The 19,962-nt window shown below is 37.0% G+C and overlaps 3 protein-coding genes across 4 annotated transcripts in view; 2 read left to right on the forward strand and 1 right to left on the reverse strand.

The window, feature by feature from the left end:
• Positions 1 to 2,042: 2,042 nt before the first annotated feature.
• LOC117994717 (translation machinery-associated protein 7 homolog) lies at positions 2,043 to 5,476 on the forward strand. The gene is made up of 3 exons (XM_034982671.2): positions 2,043 to 2,126; positions 3,524 to 3,646; positions 4,477 to 5,476. Exons 2-3 carry the CDS (start codon positions 3,524 to 3,526, stop codon positions 4,546 to 4,548), a joined length of 195 nt encoding a protein of 64 aa, XP_034838562.1. The 5' UTR covers positions 2,043 to 2,126; the 3' UTR covers positions 4,549 to 5,476.
• Positions 5,477 to 5,715: 239 nt separating this feature from the next.
• On the forward strand, positions 5,716 to 9,623 carry LOC138404350 (putative uncharacterized protein DDB_G0274405). The gene is made up of 3 exons (XM_069508076.1): positions 5,716 to 6,118; positions 6,906 to 8,760; positions 9,489 to 9,623. The coding sequence occupies exons 1-3, from the start codon at positions 6,095 to 6,097 to the stop codon at positions 9,596 to 9,598; spliced, it is 1,989 nt and encodes a 662-aa protein (XP_069364177.1). The 5' UTR covers positions 5,716 to 6,094; the 3' UTR covers positions 9,599 to 9,623.
• Positions 9,624 to 12,659: 3,036 nt separating this feature from the next.
• Positions 12,660 to 19,962, reverse strand: part of LOC117994720 (PC4 and SFRS1-interacting protein-like) — a 32,297-nt gene continuing 24,994 nt past the window's right edge. For both annotated transcript variants that reach the window (XM_034982674.2, XM_069507904.1), the window contains 5 exons: positions 19,578 to 19,704; positions 18,729 to 18,875; positions 17,566 to 18,146; positions 16,864 to 16,988; positions 12,660 to 15,739 (listed from right to left, as the gene is read on the reverse strand). In XM_034982674.2, coding sequence (XP_034838565.1) covers positions 16,932 to 16,988; positions 17,566 to 18,146; positions 18,729 to 18,875; positions 19,578 to 19,704 — 912 coding nt within the window. In that variant the 3' untranslated portion in view covers positions 12,660 to 15,739; positions 16,864 to 16,931. The remainder of the gene's footprint in view (positions 15,740 to 16,863; positions 16,989 to 17,565; positions 18,147 to 18,728; positions 18,876 to 19,577; positions 19,705 to 19,962) is intronic.

Genomic DNA, 19,962 nt, shown 5'->3' on the forward strand with positions numbered 1-19,962 from the left:
GCCAGCTAAGCGCTTGGTCGTCGTGGCACCACATTTTTAGAACACCCTCGCTGAGGAAGGCTTTACCTTCAAACGCCGGGGCGTATCGGGTTTGGCCTGGCGCCAAGGGTTCGATACAGGCCGCGAAAATCGCCTTCTGTATCAGACCCTGTATGGTGTTCGCCTCAGCTTGGGTTAGGTCAGCTCTAGGGGTAGTCGTCACAGCCACACTCAAGTGCGATTGGACGGCTTTCGCGTAGTTGTCCTTCGCGTCTCGGTGTGGTTTGTGGTCTGTTCGTGGACGTTTGTATTCCCCTCTGGGTGATATCGTGTCGTCAAGTCTGTTCCTTTTGTTGTTAGGTTGACTTGACGACGACGGTCCGGGGTTGTTCTGTCTGTCTGGTTGTGTCGTTCCCCTGTTCCGCTTCCTAAAGCGGGGGTGAGCCCGCTTGTTAGGTGGGTTGGGGGCTTTTTGTATGTTGTCACTGTCTGGTTTGGTTGTTGTTGTTGTTGTTGTTGTCGTTGTTGTTGTTGGGGGTCGAGCGGTGTTGGAACCGTCGGGGCCCGTTGCGCCCCGCGTCCGGATTGGGTTCCCTTTGGGGTCAGTGTGACCGCCATCGTTCCCCCTGTCCATGACCACGGTTTGCCCAGCCCCGCCGGTGGTGGTGCTCGACTCTCCCGTGGCATGTGGGTTGCGGTCAGAGGCCGATACCTGCCCGCTCGCATGTCCACCGGCGAAACAGCCAGGGGTTGCGCGGGTGTCCACGAGGGGGCGTCCTCCACTTAGTGGGGGCCGCCCTTCGCTTCCTCCCTTGCTTCCCCCGGCCAAGTCGCCGGCACCCGCGGTTGGGCAGTCGGGTTCTTTCCGCTTCCCGCCTTCGACCTTCCTAGTGTCAGTCGGTCGGTTGTTTCCTGTGTCCGTCTGTCCGTCCGCGTGTGTATCCATTTGCTGTTTTGTCCGTCGGTCTGTCCTTTTTCCCTTTTTCTTCCTTTTTGGAGCCACGAGCGTCCATGCACTTGCGCTGGCAGGTGCCGGGATCGCTGCGGCTAGGGCGGACATGTCCAATATGGGGTTTGCTGGGGTCGTTGTTTTAAGGTGCGGGTCGTTGCCCCCTCCTGATACGATGGGGCAGCCTGGGCCCTGGGCGCCGTCCATGGACGACGCCTGGGTGCCAGGGTGGGATTTGGGCTCTAAGCCGCTACCCACCAGGAGACTAATATGTTTATTCGAGTCCGCCATTTTTAGATAAAGTGTGTTGATTGTATAGTGTTTAGGTGTGTCTCTGTGTGTTTAGAGTGAGTGTGGAGTGTGCGGGAGTTTAGGGTTGTTTACTGGAATTTGATGGAAGGTTGTTTGGTTAGGAGGGGGATGGGTGGAACACGGAAAGAGGGTTGCTGGATTCTGCTCCGGTGTTGGGAGTGGTACCGTAGCAGTCCTTCTTGTCCAGGGTCCTGGGGGACACCGGCAATCCGCAACCCCGCCGACCCGCCCGGTTGCATGAAGGATGCCTCGTATAGCCGAGCTGGCGAATGTTCGTGAGCCGTTGAGACCCAGACCATTAGCCAGTTCTGCCACGCCGGGTTTAGGCTAGTTAGGCTTTTTGATTGGGTGTCCGGCCAAAATAAACGGTGTCCGACTTGTCCGGCTTTTTTAAGGCTTTTTACAATTTTCGCAAACGAGCGTGGCCGAGCGCAGGCGAGTCGACTGTCGGTCGCTCCCGCAGGCAACAGTGCTTCCTGACAACAAGATTTATGACAATAATAAAAAAACCTTGATTTTACATACCTACAATTTTTTGTCGTACCTATTAATACTAATACGTAAAGTCCTCAACAATGTAGGGTGTCCGGCCTTTCTACCCAAATGTCCGGTCAAACTGGCTGGTCTATCCGGCTATTAGGTTTGGCGACCTGGCAACCCTACTCGCCGATATTATGCATTTGACGTAACATTTTTGTCAAGTGTCAAAGTCACCAAAAAGCAGGCTCAAAAAGAGCTAGAACCCAGAGCCATAAAACAAATTAAAAAAAAGAAAAACGTCAAAATTAACTATATACTCTTTGGTCAAAACCAAAACCAAAAACTCAGTCAGGTGTGTTAAAAATTCTCGATTTTCTTATTTTTGTAATCGCACACTTGATTCAATGTAAGTTATTATCATTAATTTTACTACGATTAGTTTTAAACAATACAAACATTTACTACTTATAAATTAATCATGAAGAATCGCTCTGAATCATGCAGTTAGGTTAGGTTTATTGTTTAATTTTTTCATTAGTCCATAAATTTTATCATCTAAAAGCAATTTCAATTCATTGTTGTGATTTGTACTGCTACTGTACCTACCTGTTTGTTTGCTTTCAAACTATAATGTAAAATATAATTCACAAAAATAATTACTTCATATTCCGACTGCTACAACGCAGATTTTTGGTGTTCTATAAGAACAACTTTAATTAGGTACTTAAGTACATAAATGTTTACCTTTTTACTCGACTACTAAACAGCAAAGACGCGTTCTTTATTTAAGTAGGTACCTAATGACTTACCTACTTATGTTTTTTTTAATACTTATTTGATTTCATGTTACATACGCATTTGTTCAGACCGACGTATTTGAAGATATTTACGTTGTTTAAAGCCGAATGCAATATTAATTTGTTGTTTAGATTAAGTATTTAAAATACCTACAATTTTAAATAGCTTGGCAATACATCATACATCGTACTACCTATTTCGAAATACTACTATATACTGTACATACTTACCTATTTTTTTAACCCAGAGCATAAGAGGCAAAAATTTAAGTTAAATACATAAATATACAGACAAACAGTTTTCAACTTTGGTTAATACTATTAAATTAAATTAAAATTAAAAAGCCTTTTATTCATCCTTAAAATTATTAAACAATTATAAATTAATAAACAAACAATTGGTTGACAAAAAATCATTAAAATTCATAGTTATATAAATTAATTTACTTGTGCATGCATTAGTTAATATTTATTATTTAATCTTAAAATATAATAATAATTAGAAATGTCATTATTTGTTTTATTTTTATTTTAAGGACCTCTCAGCGAGTAAAGGCCTCCTTCAGATTTTTCCAGGTCTTCCTGTCTAGAGCCTTTTTTCTCCAGTTTAGTTTTTGGTTAATACTATAACCACATAATTAATTTCGTAGTTTTTATGGCCCATCCTTTTAACCAATTATGACGAAACTACCTGATGCCTGCGATTTCCTACATGTGGATATAGGTTTTTAAAAATCCCGTTGGAACTCATTGATTTTCCGGGATAAAAAGTAGCTTATGTCACTCTTCAGGTCTTCAACTATACCCATGCAAAAAATCACGTCGATCCGTTGCTCCGTTGCGACGTGATTGAAGGACAAATAAACACTTTCGCATTTATACCTAGTATGGGTAGTAATTCGGTACGAAGATAACTTGCTTCCTAAGGATGGACATAGGCTACTATCTATCCTGGAAAACCAAAGAGTTCCCATGTGGTAATTCTGCTATTTGTCCCACTTTACAGATGTCTGGCCGCGAAGGTGGAAAGAAAAAGCCCTTGAAGGCGCCAAAGAAGAACTCCAAGGAGTTGGACGATGATGATGTAGCCCTCAAACAGAAGCTAAAAGAGCAGGAGAAAGCTTTAAACGTAAGTCAACTGGAGTTCTAAGACTTCCAGTGTGTTGTGGTGCCCAACTGCTCCAATTTCAGTATTGGATGCTACACGGACATTGCCTTGCTGCTTCGTCAGAAAGTATGGTGTTGCACCGCACCACTCACCATTCATTATCATGATCAACCCATCGCCGGCTCACTACAGAGCACAGGTCTCCTCTCAAAGTGAGAAGGGTTTAGCCATAGTCTACCACGCTGGCCATGTGCGGATTGGTAGACTTCACACACCTTTGAGAACATTATGGAGAACTCTCAGGCATGCAGATTTCCTCACGATGTTTTCCTTCACCGTTAAAGCAAGTGATATTTTAATTCAAAAACGCACATAACTCCGAAAAGTTAGAGGTGCGTGCCCGGAATCGAAGCCCCGACCTTCGATTAGAAGGCGGACGTCCTAACCACTAGGCTATCACAGCTGATTACCACCTCACTCACCATTAAGGGTGGTAAAATAGGGGGGAAAGTTTTAAATATTTTTATTTTAACTTGAAATTTGAAACATAGGTTCTTTCTAGGTAGGTGTCAACTAAAATTTTTTTTACGAAAATCAACCCCCTACAGGGGTAAAATGGGGGTTGAAAGGTTATATGAAAGTCCTCTGTTTTTGATGTTAGAGATATGAAAATTGGCATTTAGGTATTCTGGGTTCCGTGGGTTAAGGTAAGACTGAGTAGGTAGATAGGTAAGTGAGGCCTTTTGCAGCGGGAAAATTTCTGATTTCATGAGAAACCAGATTTACGCGGACGAAGTCGCGGGCAACTGCTAGTGTTAGTATAGATGATACAAATTAACTTTTTTTTTCAGGAAGCAAAAGCAAAGGCATCTCAGAAAGGTCCCTTGGTCAGTGGCGGCATAAAAAAATCTGGAAAAAAGTGACCAAATCAACTTTTCCATTAAAATTGTATATTTATTTTTAAATAGGTTTAAATTTAATGTTATCTATAAGGAATCTGAAACTGTTTGATTTTTTAAAGTAACTTTTATTTTGATTCTCTACTCTATGGATGATAGTTTAAACTTTTTAGATTTTACAGTACCTCATTGAGTGTAATTTTTTGAGTAAACCTGTAGGGCGATTGTCTAAAACCTGCATCAATCATTATTACAATCTCAATTGTTCTGATTGGCTGAATTTGTGCGATTCTTGTTGCAACAATGCATTGTGGCCAATAGTGAGCGAGCATTAACCAATCAGAGATGATTGCGATCGTGACATTGTAGCTGTCAAACAACCGCGGTAGGGCCACTGCTGCTCTATTGCAGTAGTATGACAGCATCGTTGCAACAAGAATACCATAAATTCAGCCAATCACAACAATTGAGTTTGTAATAGTGATTGATGCAGCTGTTACGAAATCGACATACTGAGTCACACGACGCCCACTGCTACTATCTGCGTCAAAATGGCGATAAAATTAAGTTATTTCAAAAACAGGTCTGCCATAACAAGTCCAGTGTACTTGTATTAGTAGAGATCTGTCTAAGGCTGAGATCTATAGAGCTCACTTAGACTTTGCTCAGACTTAAGATTGAGTTAAAACGAGACAGACTTATGTGAGAGCTCTCGTTTTAACTCTGTCATAAGTCTAAGCAAAGTCAGAGTGCGCTCTATAGATCTCACCCTTAGTAATGCTATTAATTTTTTCATACAATATTGACTGAATAACTATTGTAAGTAACTTTTTAAGCATAAAGTTGCACTCAATACTTTGAATAAAATTATTGCACTGCCAGTGTAGTGCCTGTAAGTTTTGCATTTGAAATTTATATGCATTGATTTTATTAAATAAATGTTTCAAATTTATTCGTGTTTTTTTTACGAATTAAATTCAATTTATTATTTATCAATACAATTTATCTAATGAAAGATGAATGAAAGCTAAAGGATCCCATGGGCATTTTTGTATGAACTATAACAAAATTTTTATCGCCGTCACCTGATTGGTTGGTACTCGCTCACTATGATTGATGCAAGTTTTACGAAATCGATTTTAGGTCGATTTCGTAAAACTTGCATCAATCATTATCACAATCTCAATTGTTGTGATTGGTTGAATTAATGCTATTCTTGTTGCAACAATGCATTGTAGCCAATAGTGAGCGAGTACCAACCAATCATCAAAAACTTCGATGGTACTTATTATATCAATGTTACCCGCTTTGAGTCTCTTTATGTCTATGGTTTATATTTTTCTTTTGCTAGGGTTATTTTTATATTGAAAAAAATATTTCCCGCGCGGATTTGATGTTTGACTGTCAAATTGTTTTAAGTTTTATTGTAAGCTTTAAGGCATTTTATGAGTGATAATAAAATAATACATGGGGATTTTCTTCTTTTATATTAGAATACCTACTAAAATAATTAGTATTCGGTACCTTAGTGAATCAAAATTATAAAACTATTTACTGCTACGTTCTTTAGATGCATTCAAGTTTGAATAACAAGGTAAGAGTAAGGTGATATATATATATTGATTTTTATGAAAAAACATTGCGAGAGGATATAATGTAGTTATTTTACTTTGAATATCTAAATAATAATATAAAAGGAAAAGGTGACTGACAGTAGCTCAAACTACTGGATGGATCGGGCTGAAATTTGGCATGCAGATAACTATTAGGTCATAGGTATCCGCTAAGAAAGGATTTTTGAAAATTTAACCCCTAAGGGGGTGAAATAGGGCTTTGAAATTTGTGTAGTCCATGCGAACAAAGTCGCGAACATGAGTTAGTTTATTATAAAAATCAAGTTTTTTGAGTTGCATAACTAATAATTTATATGAGTCTGTCTGTTCGTTACCTCTGCATTCGAGCATCGCTCATCCAACTGAGTTGAAACTTTATACAATTGTTATTGGGACTTGCGTGAAGGTCTTAGATATAGTACCTATCACTAACGGACAATAATGCGCGAGTCGCATCGCAACGCATGAGCTAGAACCTTAAGTTTATCTTTTATATTGTACTAGCTTATGCTCGCGACTTCATCCGCATGGACTACACAAATTTCAAACACCTATTTCGCCCCCTTAGGGGTTCAATTTTCAAAAATCCTTTCTTAGCGGATGCCTACGTCATAATAGCTATCTGCATGCCGAATTTCAGCCCGATCCGTCCAGTAGTTTGAGCTGTGCGTTGATAGATCAGTCAGTCAATCAGTCAGTCCAGTCACCTTTTCCTTTTATATATTTAGATAAAATGTAGGTTTCTAACGTATTTTGCTATCTTTTTAGATGGGCAATATAACTGATAAATTCAGTTTAAAGAATTCCAAGCAGAAAAGTGAATGTGAACAACAAATAAACTTCGAAAATGAAATAAATGAAAATATTATACATAAGGATAACAATCCTACTGAACGTAACATAGTTAACGAAACCACTGTAACAAACACTATTTCTAAAGAAGTGGAAACCTTAACCTGTTTGCAAGAATTCGATAAAATTCTTGATAATGTTTGCAAACAAAGTGAACATATAGATATAAATACTCAATACAATATAGAAATAGACATAGAAGGTGTAAATTTAGAAACTGACTTAAATACTCCAGGTGATATTGATAATTTTGGAAATTTTCAGAATATATTCGATGATTTTGTTAAAAATACTGAGTCAAATACAGTACAGCATATTAATAATAACGAAGAAAGCAGAAATGGTAATGTTAATTCTGAAATTTCTGTGAATAATAGTGAACATTTAAACGTAAATAATCATTTATCTTGGAACAGTATTTACGAAGATTTCGCTAATATAATCAATGATATTGCACCCGTAGCTGAGGACGATTTAGAAAATACAAATGTGAAATGTAATAAAAATGGACTAGACGAACTATCAGTACTTAAAAATGATAATACTTACTATTTAAATAATGATACTAGAATTGATTGGTCACCAAAAACTTCAGCCTTTAGCAAAACCAATTTCCAAAATGAAAAATACAATCCTACAGATTCTTTGAGAAATAATACAAATAAATTTAAAAAAGAATATAAAGAGAAAGACATTAATATGATAAAACAAACTAATAATATAAGATTAGATATAAATAATATGTTCAATGCAGTAAAGAATCGCAATGAAGTTCCCAATAAGATGAATAAAAATGAAACTGTAATATTAATTTCTGATGACGAAGACCCACTAGAAATTGTTGAATGCAATATACCTATCAATAAAAAACCTACTGATACAAGTAATTTTGCAAATAGCGAGTGTAGGAATATACCCGCTAATAGAAATCCTAATTCAGAAGAACTTGCAAAACAAGAACTAGAATCCAATAACGAAAATTTAGATGCTCATAAAAACCTTTTCAACACTACAAATGAATTCAGGAATCCAGAGCTTGAAGCTATTAATAAAAACTATACTGAAACAAATGAATATGAAAAACCTGAGATTGTATCCAGTAATATGTGTTATATAGAAGTATCCGCTACTAAAGAACCTATTAATGCAAACGAACTAGTAAAAGAAGAATCTGAATCTAGTAATAGTGAATGTCTAGATATGCATAAACAACCTACTAATACAAATGAGCTTGTAAAACAAGAAGTTGACTCTGATTGCGATGGTTACCATTCATCTGATTTTGAATTCATTGACGAAGATACAGCTAGAAACGGACCTAACTTCAAATTACATTTCAACGAATCTGATTATGTAGAAGCAACTAACGGAACAAATAACGGATTTAATTTCGAAGTATTTTCCGAAATAAGTAATGAAAACGGAGTTGCACTGCCTTTACCAAACATCGGAACACTTTTTGCGATACACGATAATCAAAAACCGATAAATTTTAAAGAGTTTTGCGATGAAAACGACATGATTTACGATTATTTTATAAGTCTAGAACCGACAGCAAATGCGAATGAATTCGATAATAGTTCCAGAGATAGTCATAGAATACCAAACGAGGAGGAATTTCTTAATCTATTTGTAGGAAATTTCATTCATTACCCAATGGACGGTTTTGAGAATAAGGCTACATGTAGGAATAACATGACCTTAGATATTCATGGAGGTTTTGCCATGAATATGATAAATATGTTGAAAGATGAAAGCACTCCAGAAGAACGTGAGTTGCCTATCCTGCCGTCCTATATCTATATTTGTATTTTTTTTTTTCGATTTAGACTTATACAAGCGCTTACGAAAGTCAGATGATGATGATGATGATCATTATTTTTATAAATTTATATAAGTTTTTCTCAATGTAAATACATATTATGTATATTTTTATTAGGGTTCCATACCTCAAAAGGAAAAACGGAACCCTTATAGGATCACTTTGTTGTCTGTCTGTCAAGAAACCTACAGGGTACTTCCCGTTGACCTAGAATCATGAAATTTGGCAGGCAGGTAGATCTTATAGCTGACATTTGGGGAAAAATCTGAAAACCGTGAATTTAGGGTTAGATCACACAAAAAAAATTAGTATTTTCAACTTTCGAAGTGAGTGACTATATCAAGTGGGGTATCATATGAAAGGTCTTCACCTGTACATTCTAAAACAGATTTTTATTTATTTTTATGCATCATAGTTTTTGACTTATCGTGCAAAATGTCGAAAAAATACGACTGTAGTACGGAATCTTCATTGCGCGAGCCTGACTCGCACTGGGCCGGTTTTTTATTTATTTAAGTGCTGTTGAAATGTATGTATATTTTAATAGTAATAAAATTAGTAAAAAGTACACAGGTACACAGTCGAGACTAGATCCGTTTAGAGGTTAAAGTGTATTTACTAAAAATACATTAAAAAACCTGTAAGTAATGCTTAAATATTTTTTTTAACTTTTTCAGGTCGCGAAGCAAAGGAAACTGAACTGAAAATGTTATCAACGTATCCTACAGAAAACAGAAGATACCGAAACGACAATAATAAATATAACTTGCGAAAAAGGTGTCTGTAAATAAAAATGTCTATTTTTTTAATTAGCAGACTTGTTTTATTTCCTATAGTCCGCGACAGGTTGAGATGGCAATCGGGGTATGAGGCGGCGGGACGCCCCGGACACCCGATAGCGCGGAGCGTTCCCTCCCCGATTGCTATCTTGACCTGTCGCGTACTCCCGCAAATTGCTAATGCGCGCTACCTTTTTTAAAGTCGGTTAAAAAAAGATTCTGATGAGTTGAGAACCTCCTCCTTTTTTGAAGTCGGTTAAAAAGATACCGACGAGTTGAGAACCTCCTCCTTTTTTGAAGTCGGTTATAAAAGATACCGACGAATTATGAATCTCCTCCTTTTTGAAGTCAGTTAAAAAAGATTCCGACGAGTTGAGAACCTCTTCCTTTTTTAAATTCTTTTAAAAAAAGATACCGACGAGTTGAGAACCTCTTCCTTTTTTAAAGTCGTTTAAAAAAAGATTCCGACAAGCTGAGAACCTCCTTTTTGAAGTCGGTTAAAAAAGATACCGACGAGTTGAGTAGTACCTCTTCCTTTTTTAAAGTCGGTTAAAAAAAGATTCCGAGTTGAGAACCTCCTTTTTTGAAGTCGGTTAAAAAGATACCGACGAGCTATGAATCTCCTCCCTTTTGAAGTAGGTTAAAGATTCCGACGAGTTGAGAACCTCTTCCTTTGTAGTCGGTTAAAAAAAGATTCCGACGAGTTGAGAACCTCGAACCTCCTTTTTTGAAGTCGGTTAAAAACAGATTCCGACGAGTTGAGAACCTCTTCCTTTTTTGAAGTCTGTTAAAAATAAAAGAAAATCATTCAGTTTGGTTAGTATTCAAATGAAACCAAACTATCGTATGCGGCAGAAAGTAATGTACATTGTTTCGTAGAGCGTTGTCTCTGTCGATGAGACAAAACGTCATGTAGGTATGAGTGACAGAGAACGCTCTACAAAGCCGAAATGTCATTCTAAAGGCCGATGTACATTACTTTCTGCCGCATACTGTACGTTTAAATGGAATGCCCCAGGGTTACTTCTCATAAATGAGAGAAAAAACCAAGAATATTTTTAGATAAAGTTTATTAAGAACTTAAAGGGTACGCTATCTCCGCGCTTCTCTCTTATACAAACATAATTACTCTGATTAATCTATTATTTTATTTTAATCTAAACTAAAACAAGTAACTAGAAACCCTAGTGTAACTTTTCGAGTAAACCAACGTGACGGGCGATTAATTCGAATCACAATCGAATTATTAATCGAACGAACAATCGAAAAATAATCGAATGTTTTCGATGGTTCAATTTTAATTTATTTATTTTATTTATTTTAGTCAGATACAAGTTAGCCCTTGACTGCAATCTCACCTGGTGGTAAGTGACGATGCAGTCGAAGATGGAAGCGGGCTAACCTGGAAGGGGTATGGCAGTTTTTAATAAACCCATGCCCCTTTGGTTTCTACACGGCATCGTACCGGAACGCTAAATCGCTTGGCGGCACGGCTTTGCCGGTAGGGTGGTAACTAGCCACAGCCGAAGCCCCCCACCAGACCAGAATTTAGCGCTTATTGCGCCGGCTGTCGGTAAAAATAATTACTCACTAGGACCAACGTCCTCATAATCCAGCTGCATCTCCAGGTCACCTGGATACATCCCATAGCTTTTTTATCGGCATTTAGTTACATACGTTTACGAATTTGTAGATAAACAGGCATTTTGTATTATTTTTTGGTGTAACGCCTGAACAAAAACATAAGGCAATATTTTGGTGTTAGCCATTGATTTCGAATATAAAAAATATATAATTTAACTATATAAAAAAAATAGAGATATGTCTCGTTTCTGTCGGGTCTGGGTCACAGATGACCCTTCTTTAAATGCATTTATATTGCACTTATCGGTCGAATACAATTTTTGAAAATTTCTTGGTACTTTATTTCACTTTAGGATCAAATTAAAACACTTCAAAAAAGGATAAAATACCTTATTGAGTTTCAATTTATTTCGACAGTACGCTCCGCATATTCGTAGACTTTGTGCACTGGCGTATATCTCACCAGTTCATGAAAATACTTTACTCAACTTCATTGTCACGTTTTTTACTAAAAAAATTACACTACAGCCCGAGATATCGATATATCTCTTGATAATTCAAGTCTTAAGAACAAAAAACAATAATTGTTTTGATACTTATTATGACTTAAAACGTCTATTTAAGAGTGCTCTCCAGTGTCACGAGGTTGCCAGAGATCACACTATTTCAATCAATAACCACATACTCCAGAGCGAGAGCTCCTAATGATTCCATCGGAGAAATAAATAGCTAGATGGCTTAGTTTTAGATTTAAAACAACAAAAAATCAACGTGTTTGTATAAAAAATCGAATAAGAAATGAAACAAAGTTAAAAAAACTTGTGACAAGTTCGTGTGTAAAGACTAATACTATATAAGAAAATACAATATTAACGTAGAGGCATACTTTACTTAATAGTAATTTCAAATATCTGTACTTTGTTTAAAAATATCGATAAGGTTTGCAAAAAAAAAAATGCAATACCAAAACGTTGCATTACAAATTACATAGTTAAAACATCGTACATCTCGCTCTTAAGAGGGCTCAGGACGGAGCTTTCTTCATACAAACGTAGGAGGGTAATTACTACATTATTTGATATTGCACGCTCAAAACTAAGTATTAAGTCGATTTATCTCGTCATTATCTAGGTTTATTGATATATCAAACATTGAAAATAATATTGATTTTAAAGTTACGAGCCTCAAGAGATTCATATTTTAACACTAAATTTATGACAACTTTGGGCGTAAATAAGTAAGATTAGGAGTATGAAAAATCTAAAGAAATTTAACATTAGACATAGTTTATTTATTCATTAGTTGAAATAACTATACTTTGCAAACATAAACTCAGTAGTTTTTTCTCAAAAATACTTTTCCTAAACCCTTGATTTCGCTGAAAATCATCGTGCCTCTCACCTTTCTCATACAATGTCAAGTGAAAAGCAAATAGGTTTGGTCGAGCGTCCTGCGTCACCTTAAGCATGCCCCGCCTGTTGAAGCAAATTGAAATAGCATGTTCATACGCACGACTTGCTACCAGAGTAGCGTATAGTGCGAAACAAGTAGTCCAGTCTGAACACGAGACGTATCACTGCGCATTGTAGAGTCAACAACAAAGCTAGGTTTGCACCCGCCAGTACAAGAGACTATGGACAGGTGCATACCTAGCTTTGTTGTTAACTGTACAAAAACATATCTCAGCCGGGCTTGTTGTATTTAATCCTTAATCTATGACCTGCGCCACAGAATAAATACCTGTAGAAGTAGCCCTACTATTAGAGCGAGATAGCTAAATGCATTTAGGCTCTTATTAGAACGTGACGGAATGATCATTTTTTGTCCTTGTCCACCGTGGTCACTTTTTTGTTTGTCAAGATGTATTTTGTACAAATCACGTGAAGTCAGGTTATATTGGCTCAAGCATTTTGAAGAAATAATTGATTTGTTTTGAAAATTGAATACAATTATGTGACTCTTACTGTTGGAGCAAGATAGCTAAATGCATTTAGGCTCTTATTAGAACGTGACGGAATGATCATTTTTTGTCCTTGTCCACCGTGGCCACTTTTTTGTTTGTCAAGATGTATTTTGTACAAATCAAGTGAAGTCAGATTATATTGGCTCAAGCATTTTAAAGAAATAATTGATTTGTTTTGAAAATTGAGTACAATTTTTCTTTTTGAAGTTATTGTCCAATAGTGGGTGAAGACGAAATGTACGTAAAATAGAAGGAATAACATTTCACAAGTGCAGTACGCGGCCGAAAGTGATGAGCATCGGCTTTTAGAACGACATTTCATCTTTGTAGAGCGTTGTCTCTGTTACTCATATCCATATGACGCTTTGACGGTCTTAACGACTGAGACAGTGCTCTACGAATCTGCTGTCTCTTTCTAAAGATCATCACTTTTGGCCGCGTACTGTAAGTGCCTCTGAGCGAGGACTATAGAGGCCACGCTAGTAGCATATCTGTAGGTATATATCTGTGACCTGCGCAAATCGCTACTACTACTAGCAACTTCAGACCGGACTACTTATTTTGCTGTACTCTTAAAACTTCATATTTACAATTTGTATACAGTCCACAATGTATAATTTAATAATATTATACTTACATAAAAAAGTAAGAATGTACTTTTGTTTTCAACATACATAATTAATTAACGTGTAAAAAAAAACAAAGATATATAAATATAAAGGTCTAATGTCTACTTTGTTTTTTGTGCAAACATAAATCTATATGGAATATAGATAAGTATAATTTTCTATGATATAAAATAACATAGATATATAAGTCCCGCAAATTGCTAATGCGCGTGGCCGCCATTTCAGTGACGTCACCACTAGACTGAAGTTTCGAGCTGATGTATATTTTTACTGAAATATGCGTCAAATGACGTCATTTCGATGTTAATGAGACATGATTCCAGCGCAATAGCAATTTGCGGGACTTATATATTGGTGCATGCAAACATAGACAAGAATAGTTGGAAAAAATAGAATGCAGGACTTTTTACATGTATTTTTTTTTTTTTTTTAAACTATTCTTCGTTAGGTACAATTCTGTAACCGACATGGTTTGATAAAAATAATATAGTTATGTAAAGATTTTAACAACATAATGGGGCTAATTCTGAGCACAACCTAATTTTAGAGTATTCGCATGCTCTTCTTACTAATGTAATATGAAAAGGACAGACATAGTTTGACAGTTTTAAATTTAATTTCTAGATCGTAAACCCCGTGATTTTAGCACGCACTCGCGAACCTACTGTTTAAATTTGTATTGTGCACTAAAATTTAGTCTTTAAATGTGAACGTCATGTTCAGTTCCTTTTTTAGCATTAGTAAAAAGAAAAGGATGCAGATACTTTAAATTTAGTTTAGAGAGAGACTAGAATCGGGGCCATTATGTGAAATTGACCATTTGATTGCTTGGCCACTTCTTGAGAACATTATGGAGAACTCTCAGGTTGCTTCTTTTGACCGTTAAAGCAAGTGGTTTTTTTAAAATATATAAATGAATATCAGCGAAGTTCATCATGATGACTAAAATTACCCTTTCCCCTCCAACTAAGCGTAAAGCTTGTGCTAGGAGAAGGTACGACAATAGGGCAACGGGTGGGATTTGAACCGGCAAGCTTTCAGAATTCAGTCCGGTCCTTTAACCATTGAGCTATAAAGGCTTGAATTGCCATTTGCAATTTGCATTTCCTCATTTTGATAGGAGACCCGTGCTTAGTAGTGAGCCACCGATGAGTCGATGATGATGACAAAAAAAAAAGAAATACCAACACAATATTATTCAGTGTAACGATGGGTGATTGTTGCTAAAAAACAATCGAGTGAACATAAAACAATCGATTGTCGATTTATTCATATTCACAAAAAACATAAAAAGCGACAGTCGATTGTTCAATTGCTCCATTCATTCGATCGTTTTTTAAACACTATTCGTTATTAAGTGGCACGGTCTGGAAAGGATAAATCAAATATCTAAATCAATTGGGTATTTGACTACATCCAAAATAAATTATTTCTCAGTGATTATTAAATAGAGGGTCTTCTAAAATACGTAAAACCCACGTCCTTTGTTGGTTTTAAGTTTAATAACCATTTTAAATTATCGATTTAACTAAAAAAAGCACGTCAAAAAAAAAGCATACTATGCGCGCGTTTTAACGTTTGATAAAAAGTTACTGATTTGACTAGTTGTGAAATACCGTATTGTGCAATTGCAATTTATTTTCGATTAATTTGTCCCAGACCCGCGCTTAGTTTTGTTTCTCGATTGTTCAATTGTCATTCGATTGTTATCCAATAGGTAATAACAACAATCGAAGAGTCGAAAAACAATCCCTGGTTTTTGATTGTCCAATTGTTATTCGATTATTATCGAATAATAACAACAATCGAATTCGATTGTTTTGCGAAAGAATCGCCCATCGCTAACTCGGTGTGTAAGCCGCATTATACTTCGCATATCAAGTCCTTACAGTCCTATAAAGTGTCCTTTACTAATCACTGTCGGCCATCTTGAGGTATTATATTAGACGTTTGAAGTTCGCACGCCTATTTACCTGTATGAAAAGATATGAAAAAAATTAGTAACTAAAAATTCTAAATAGTCCGAAAGTGACTGACTGACTGACTGATCTATCAAAGCACAGCTCAAACTACTGGAAGGATCGGGCTGAAATTTGGCATGGTATTATGACGTAGGCATCCACTAAGAAAGGATTTTTGAAAATTCAACCCCTAAAGGGGTAAAATATGTGTAGTCTACGCGGACGAAGTCGCGAGAATATGTTAGTATAAGTATAAAAGTCAAAGTATAGTACACAGAAGGGACAAGTGGCAACGCATATCAATCGATTGCGATTGTTAAGCAACGTTGACCCAAGTCGGTAACTGGATGGGCGACTGACTTCAGAGGTCCTAATTTGGCCTTTTCGTTCCCCCGGGCCTCGGAGGTATCTTCATTTTCGTCATCATCGTCAAAGCATAATCAATACAGACATAGAAGTGATAAATGAATAGAAATAACACTTATTCTTTCATCACTTGTATTGCTGCATCAAGAGCAGTACTGCAAACTCTTCTCATTGTTCTACATCTCATGTTTCTTCTTCTTTTTCCGTTTCTTGTTCTTCGTTTTCCTTTTTTTAGGGTTCCGTATTGGAGACCATAGGAGAGGAGACCCGTGCTCTTTTGTGAGCCGGTCATGGGTTGATCATGATGATGATCTCCAGACAAAAATCACTCTGTTGTCTGTCTGTCTGTCAAGACAAGAAAATAAAAACCTATAGGGTACTTCCCGTTGACCTAGAATCATGAAATTTGGCAGATAGGTGTAGGTCTTATATCAGACATTAGGGGAAAAATCTGAAAACCGTGAATTTGTGGTTAAATCACACACAAAAAATTAAATTGTGGGCATGAACTAATAATTAGTATTTTCAACTTTCGAAGTGAGTGACTATATCAAGTGGGGTATCATATGAAAGGTCTTCACCTGTACATTCTAAAACAGATTTTTATTTATTTTTAAGCATCATAGTTTTTGAATTATCGTGCAAAATGTCAAAAAAATACGACTGTAGTACGGTAGTACTAAAATGGCGGCCACACGCATTAGCAAATTGCGGGACTTATAATCCGCCGGGTATCCGCTTATAATAATATAGTATGGTAGTGTATATACCTCTCCATTCGCCCACTGTGGTGGACTGTATATATTATGATAGCATCCTCTGTGAGTGTGGGCGTGTGTTAAAACTTGGACTTTCTTTTGGTCGGCGAACGCGGTGGCGGATCAGTCTTCTTGCTCTGGAAACAACAATAAAAAAAATCGGTCAAGCGCGAGTTGGACTCACACACGAATGGTTCCGCACGATCGTACTGCTGTTGCTGAAGCATGGAAGTGAAAAATAAAACCGGCCAAGTGCGAATCAGACTCGCGCACTGAGGGTTCCGTACGTCAATATTTTTATCCTAGTTATAGTAAAAATATTTATTAAATTCAAAAGTAGGGAAATACCCAATTGAGAAAAATTACGAAATCGACCTACTGCACCTGTAATAAGGACTTAAATCGTACATTCGCCATGAAATTTGACACTAAGTTAAAATGGCGCGTGAGAAGTCATTATTTTATACTAGCTGATGCCCGCGACTTCGTCCGCGTGGATTTACGTTTTTCAAAATCCCGTGGGAACTCTTTGATTTTCCGGGATAAAAAGTAGCCTATGTGTTAATCCAGAGTATAATCTATGCTTATTCCAAATTTCAGCCAAATCCGTTCAGTAGTTTTTGCGTGAAGGAGTAACAAACATACACACACCACATACAAACTTTCGCCTTTATAATATTAGTGTGATAGTGTGATAGAGAGAAGGCATTATACCTCTCTCGATCTCTTCGCCCTAGGCTCATCCTCTGCCTTGTCTTTCTCTTCTTTCTTGTCTTCTTTATCACTCTTCTCTGTACTCTTCTCTTTTTCTATTTCTTTTGAACTCTCTTTCGAACTCTCCTTTTTCTCTTCTTCAACGGAACTCTCTTTTTTAGAATCATCTGTACTTTCCTCAGATTTGTCTAGAGTTTTCTCTTTCGCGTCACTTTCTTTTACCTCTGTATCATTTTTATCTTTCGAATTTTTATCTATATCTTTAGAATTCTTATCTTTATCTTTATTATTATCTTTACTTTTGTCGTCTTCTTTATTTGATTTGCTGTCTTTAGTGTTTTTCTTATCTTTTTTATCTTTTACTTCTTTTTCTTCTGTGTCATTTTCATTTGATTCTTTTGAATCCTTATCTTTAGTTGGTACTTCTTGGTTCTGTTCTGAGGTTTTGTCTGTTTCTGTCTTCTCTTCTGTGGCCGGTGGTACTTCTTCTTCTTTTTCCTTCTCTTCTGGTTTGTTTCTAGAGGATTGTCGTTTCGCTGGTGTTTTTACTGGTGTACTGATTTGAGCTTTCTTTGCTTTTGCTGGAATAAAATAAAATTCGAATATTACAAAATTATAGGAATACTGCTTTTGAAAAATCTTTATTTTTTGTTTAAACAAACTTATGTTAATTAAAATATAAATCGACTCAGTTATATATAATTTTTCTACACACAAAGTAGCTTCAATTTTTTTTTTCAAAATCGAGATGTTTTCAAAGGTCATAAAATTATCTATAATATAAAAATGAATCACCAAATGTGTTGGTCATCGCAAATCTGGAGAACCGCTTAACCGATTTTGCTAATTCTTTTTTTATAATATTTCTTGAAGTACGAGGATGGTTCTTACGGAGAGAAAATTTAATTCAACCTCCCCCTCAATTTTCTAAACTCCATTCGAGCGAAGCCGGGGCGGTTCAGCTAGTTAATAATAATAATCAATATAGGCGATATTTATAAAAAACCCTCAGCTTTTGTGTAACGTCTTTTGCAAAATAAATAATACAATTACAATATTTTTCGTCATGTATTGAATGTTTTTTTTGTTATACTGTAATATTATATTATTGCAAACAGACAGACATATATCTATGACAAAAATATAATGTTTTTCTTTCATACCTGGTGCAGGTTTAGTCTTTTTTGACTCTTCTTGTTCTTCTACCTTTTCCTTCTCGATTTCTTCTGCCGTTTCCTTTTCCTTCTTTTCCTCTTCATTGGCTGCTTCCACCGAAGCTTTCATTGTGTGAGATGTTGGAGTAGACATTTCTATGACAAAGGTATTATTAACTAGATGATGCCCGTGACTTCGTCCGCGTGGATTTAGCTTTTAAAAATCCTGTGGGAATTCTTTAATTTTCCGGGATAAAAGTAGCCTGTGTTTGCCCGGGATGTAAGCTATCTCTGTACCAAATTTCGTCAAAATCGGTTGAACGGTTGAGCCGTGAAAAGCTAGCAGACAGACAGAAAGACAGACAGACACACTTTCGCATTTATAATATTAGTATGGATTTATTAGCATATTCTCGCGACTACATCGGCGTGGACTACACAAATTTCAAACCCCCTATTTCACCCCCCTTAGGGGTTGAATTTTCAAAAATCCTTTTTTAGCGGATGATAATAGCTATATGCATGCTAAATTTCAGCCAGATTGGTCCAGTAGTTTGAGCTGTGCATTGATAGATCAATCAGTCAGTCAGTCACCTTTTGCTTTTATATATTAAAGACTAATATGGAGTTTCTCTACCTGATCAAATCAGAAATGAGGAGATCCGTGGGAGAACTAGAGTAACCGATATAGCTCAACGGGTTGCGATGCTGAAGTGGCAATGGGCAGGGCACATAGTTTACAGATTCAGGCAGCGGAAGACTGTGGCGTGTGGAAGTCCCTACAAGAGACCTATGTCCAGCAGTGGACGTCTATCGGATGCTGATGATCTATCTGGTTAAAAAAAAATTAGTTCTCACCTAAAGGATCGTGCACGATTTCTAGAACTTCTTCAGTCGTGAGTTTCTCCGTCGCCTTCTTGAATTGGGCAACTCGTTCCGTGAAGAACTCCCAGAACGTGAGACCTTCTGGAGTTGGGAACAATTTCTGTAACGAAATAAGTACATATCTTCAAGCTTGTTAACAGATCTTGTACACGAAGGTCTGGTGGGAGGCTTCGGCCGTGGATGGTTACCACCCTACCGGCAAAGTCGTGCCGCCAAGCGATTTAGCGTTCCGGTACGATGCCGTGTAGAAACCAAAGGGGCATGGGTTTATTAAAAAACTGCCATACCCCGTCCAGGTTAGCCCGTTTCCATCTTAGACAGCATCGTCAAAGGCTAACTTGTATCTGAAAAAAAAGGT

Source organism: Maniola hyperantus, chromosome 27, assembly GCF_902806685.2.
Source record: "Maniola hyperantus chromosome 27, iAphHyp1.2, whole genome shotgun sequence".
Lineage (NCBI taxonomy): Eukaryota > Metazoa > Arthropoda > Insecta > Lepidoptera > Nymphalidae > Maniola > Maniola hyperantus.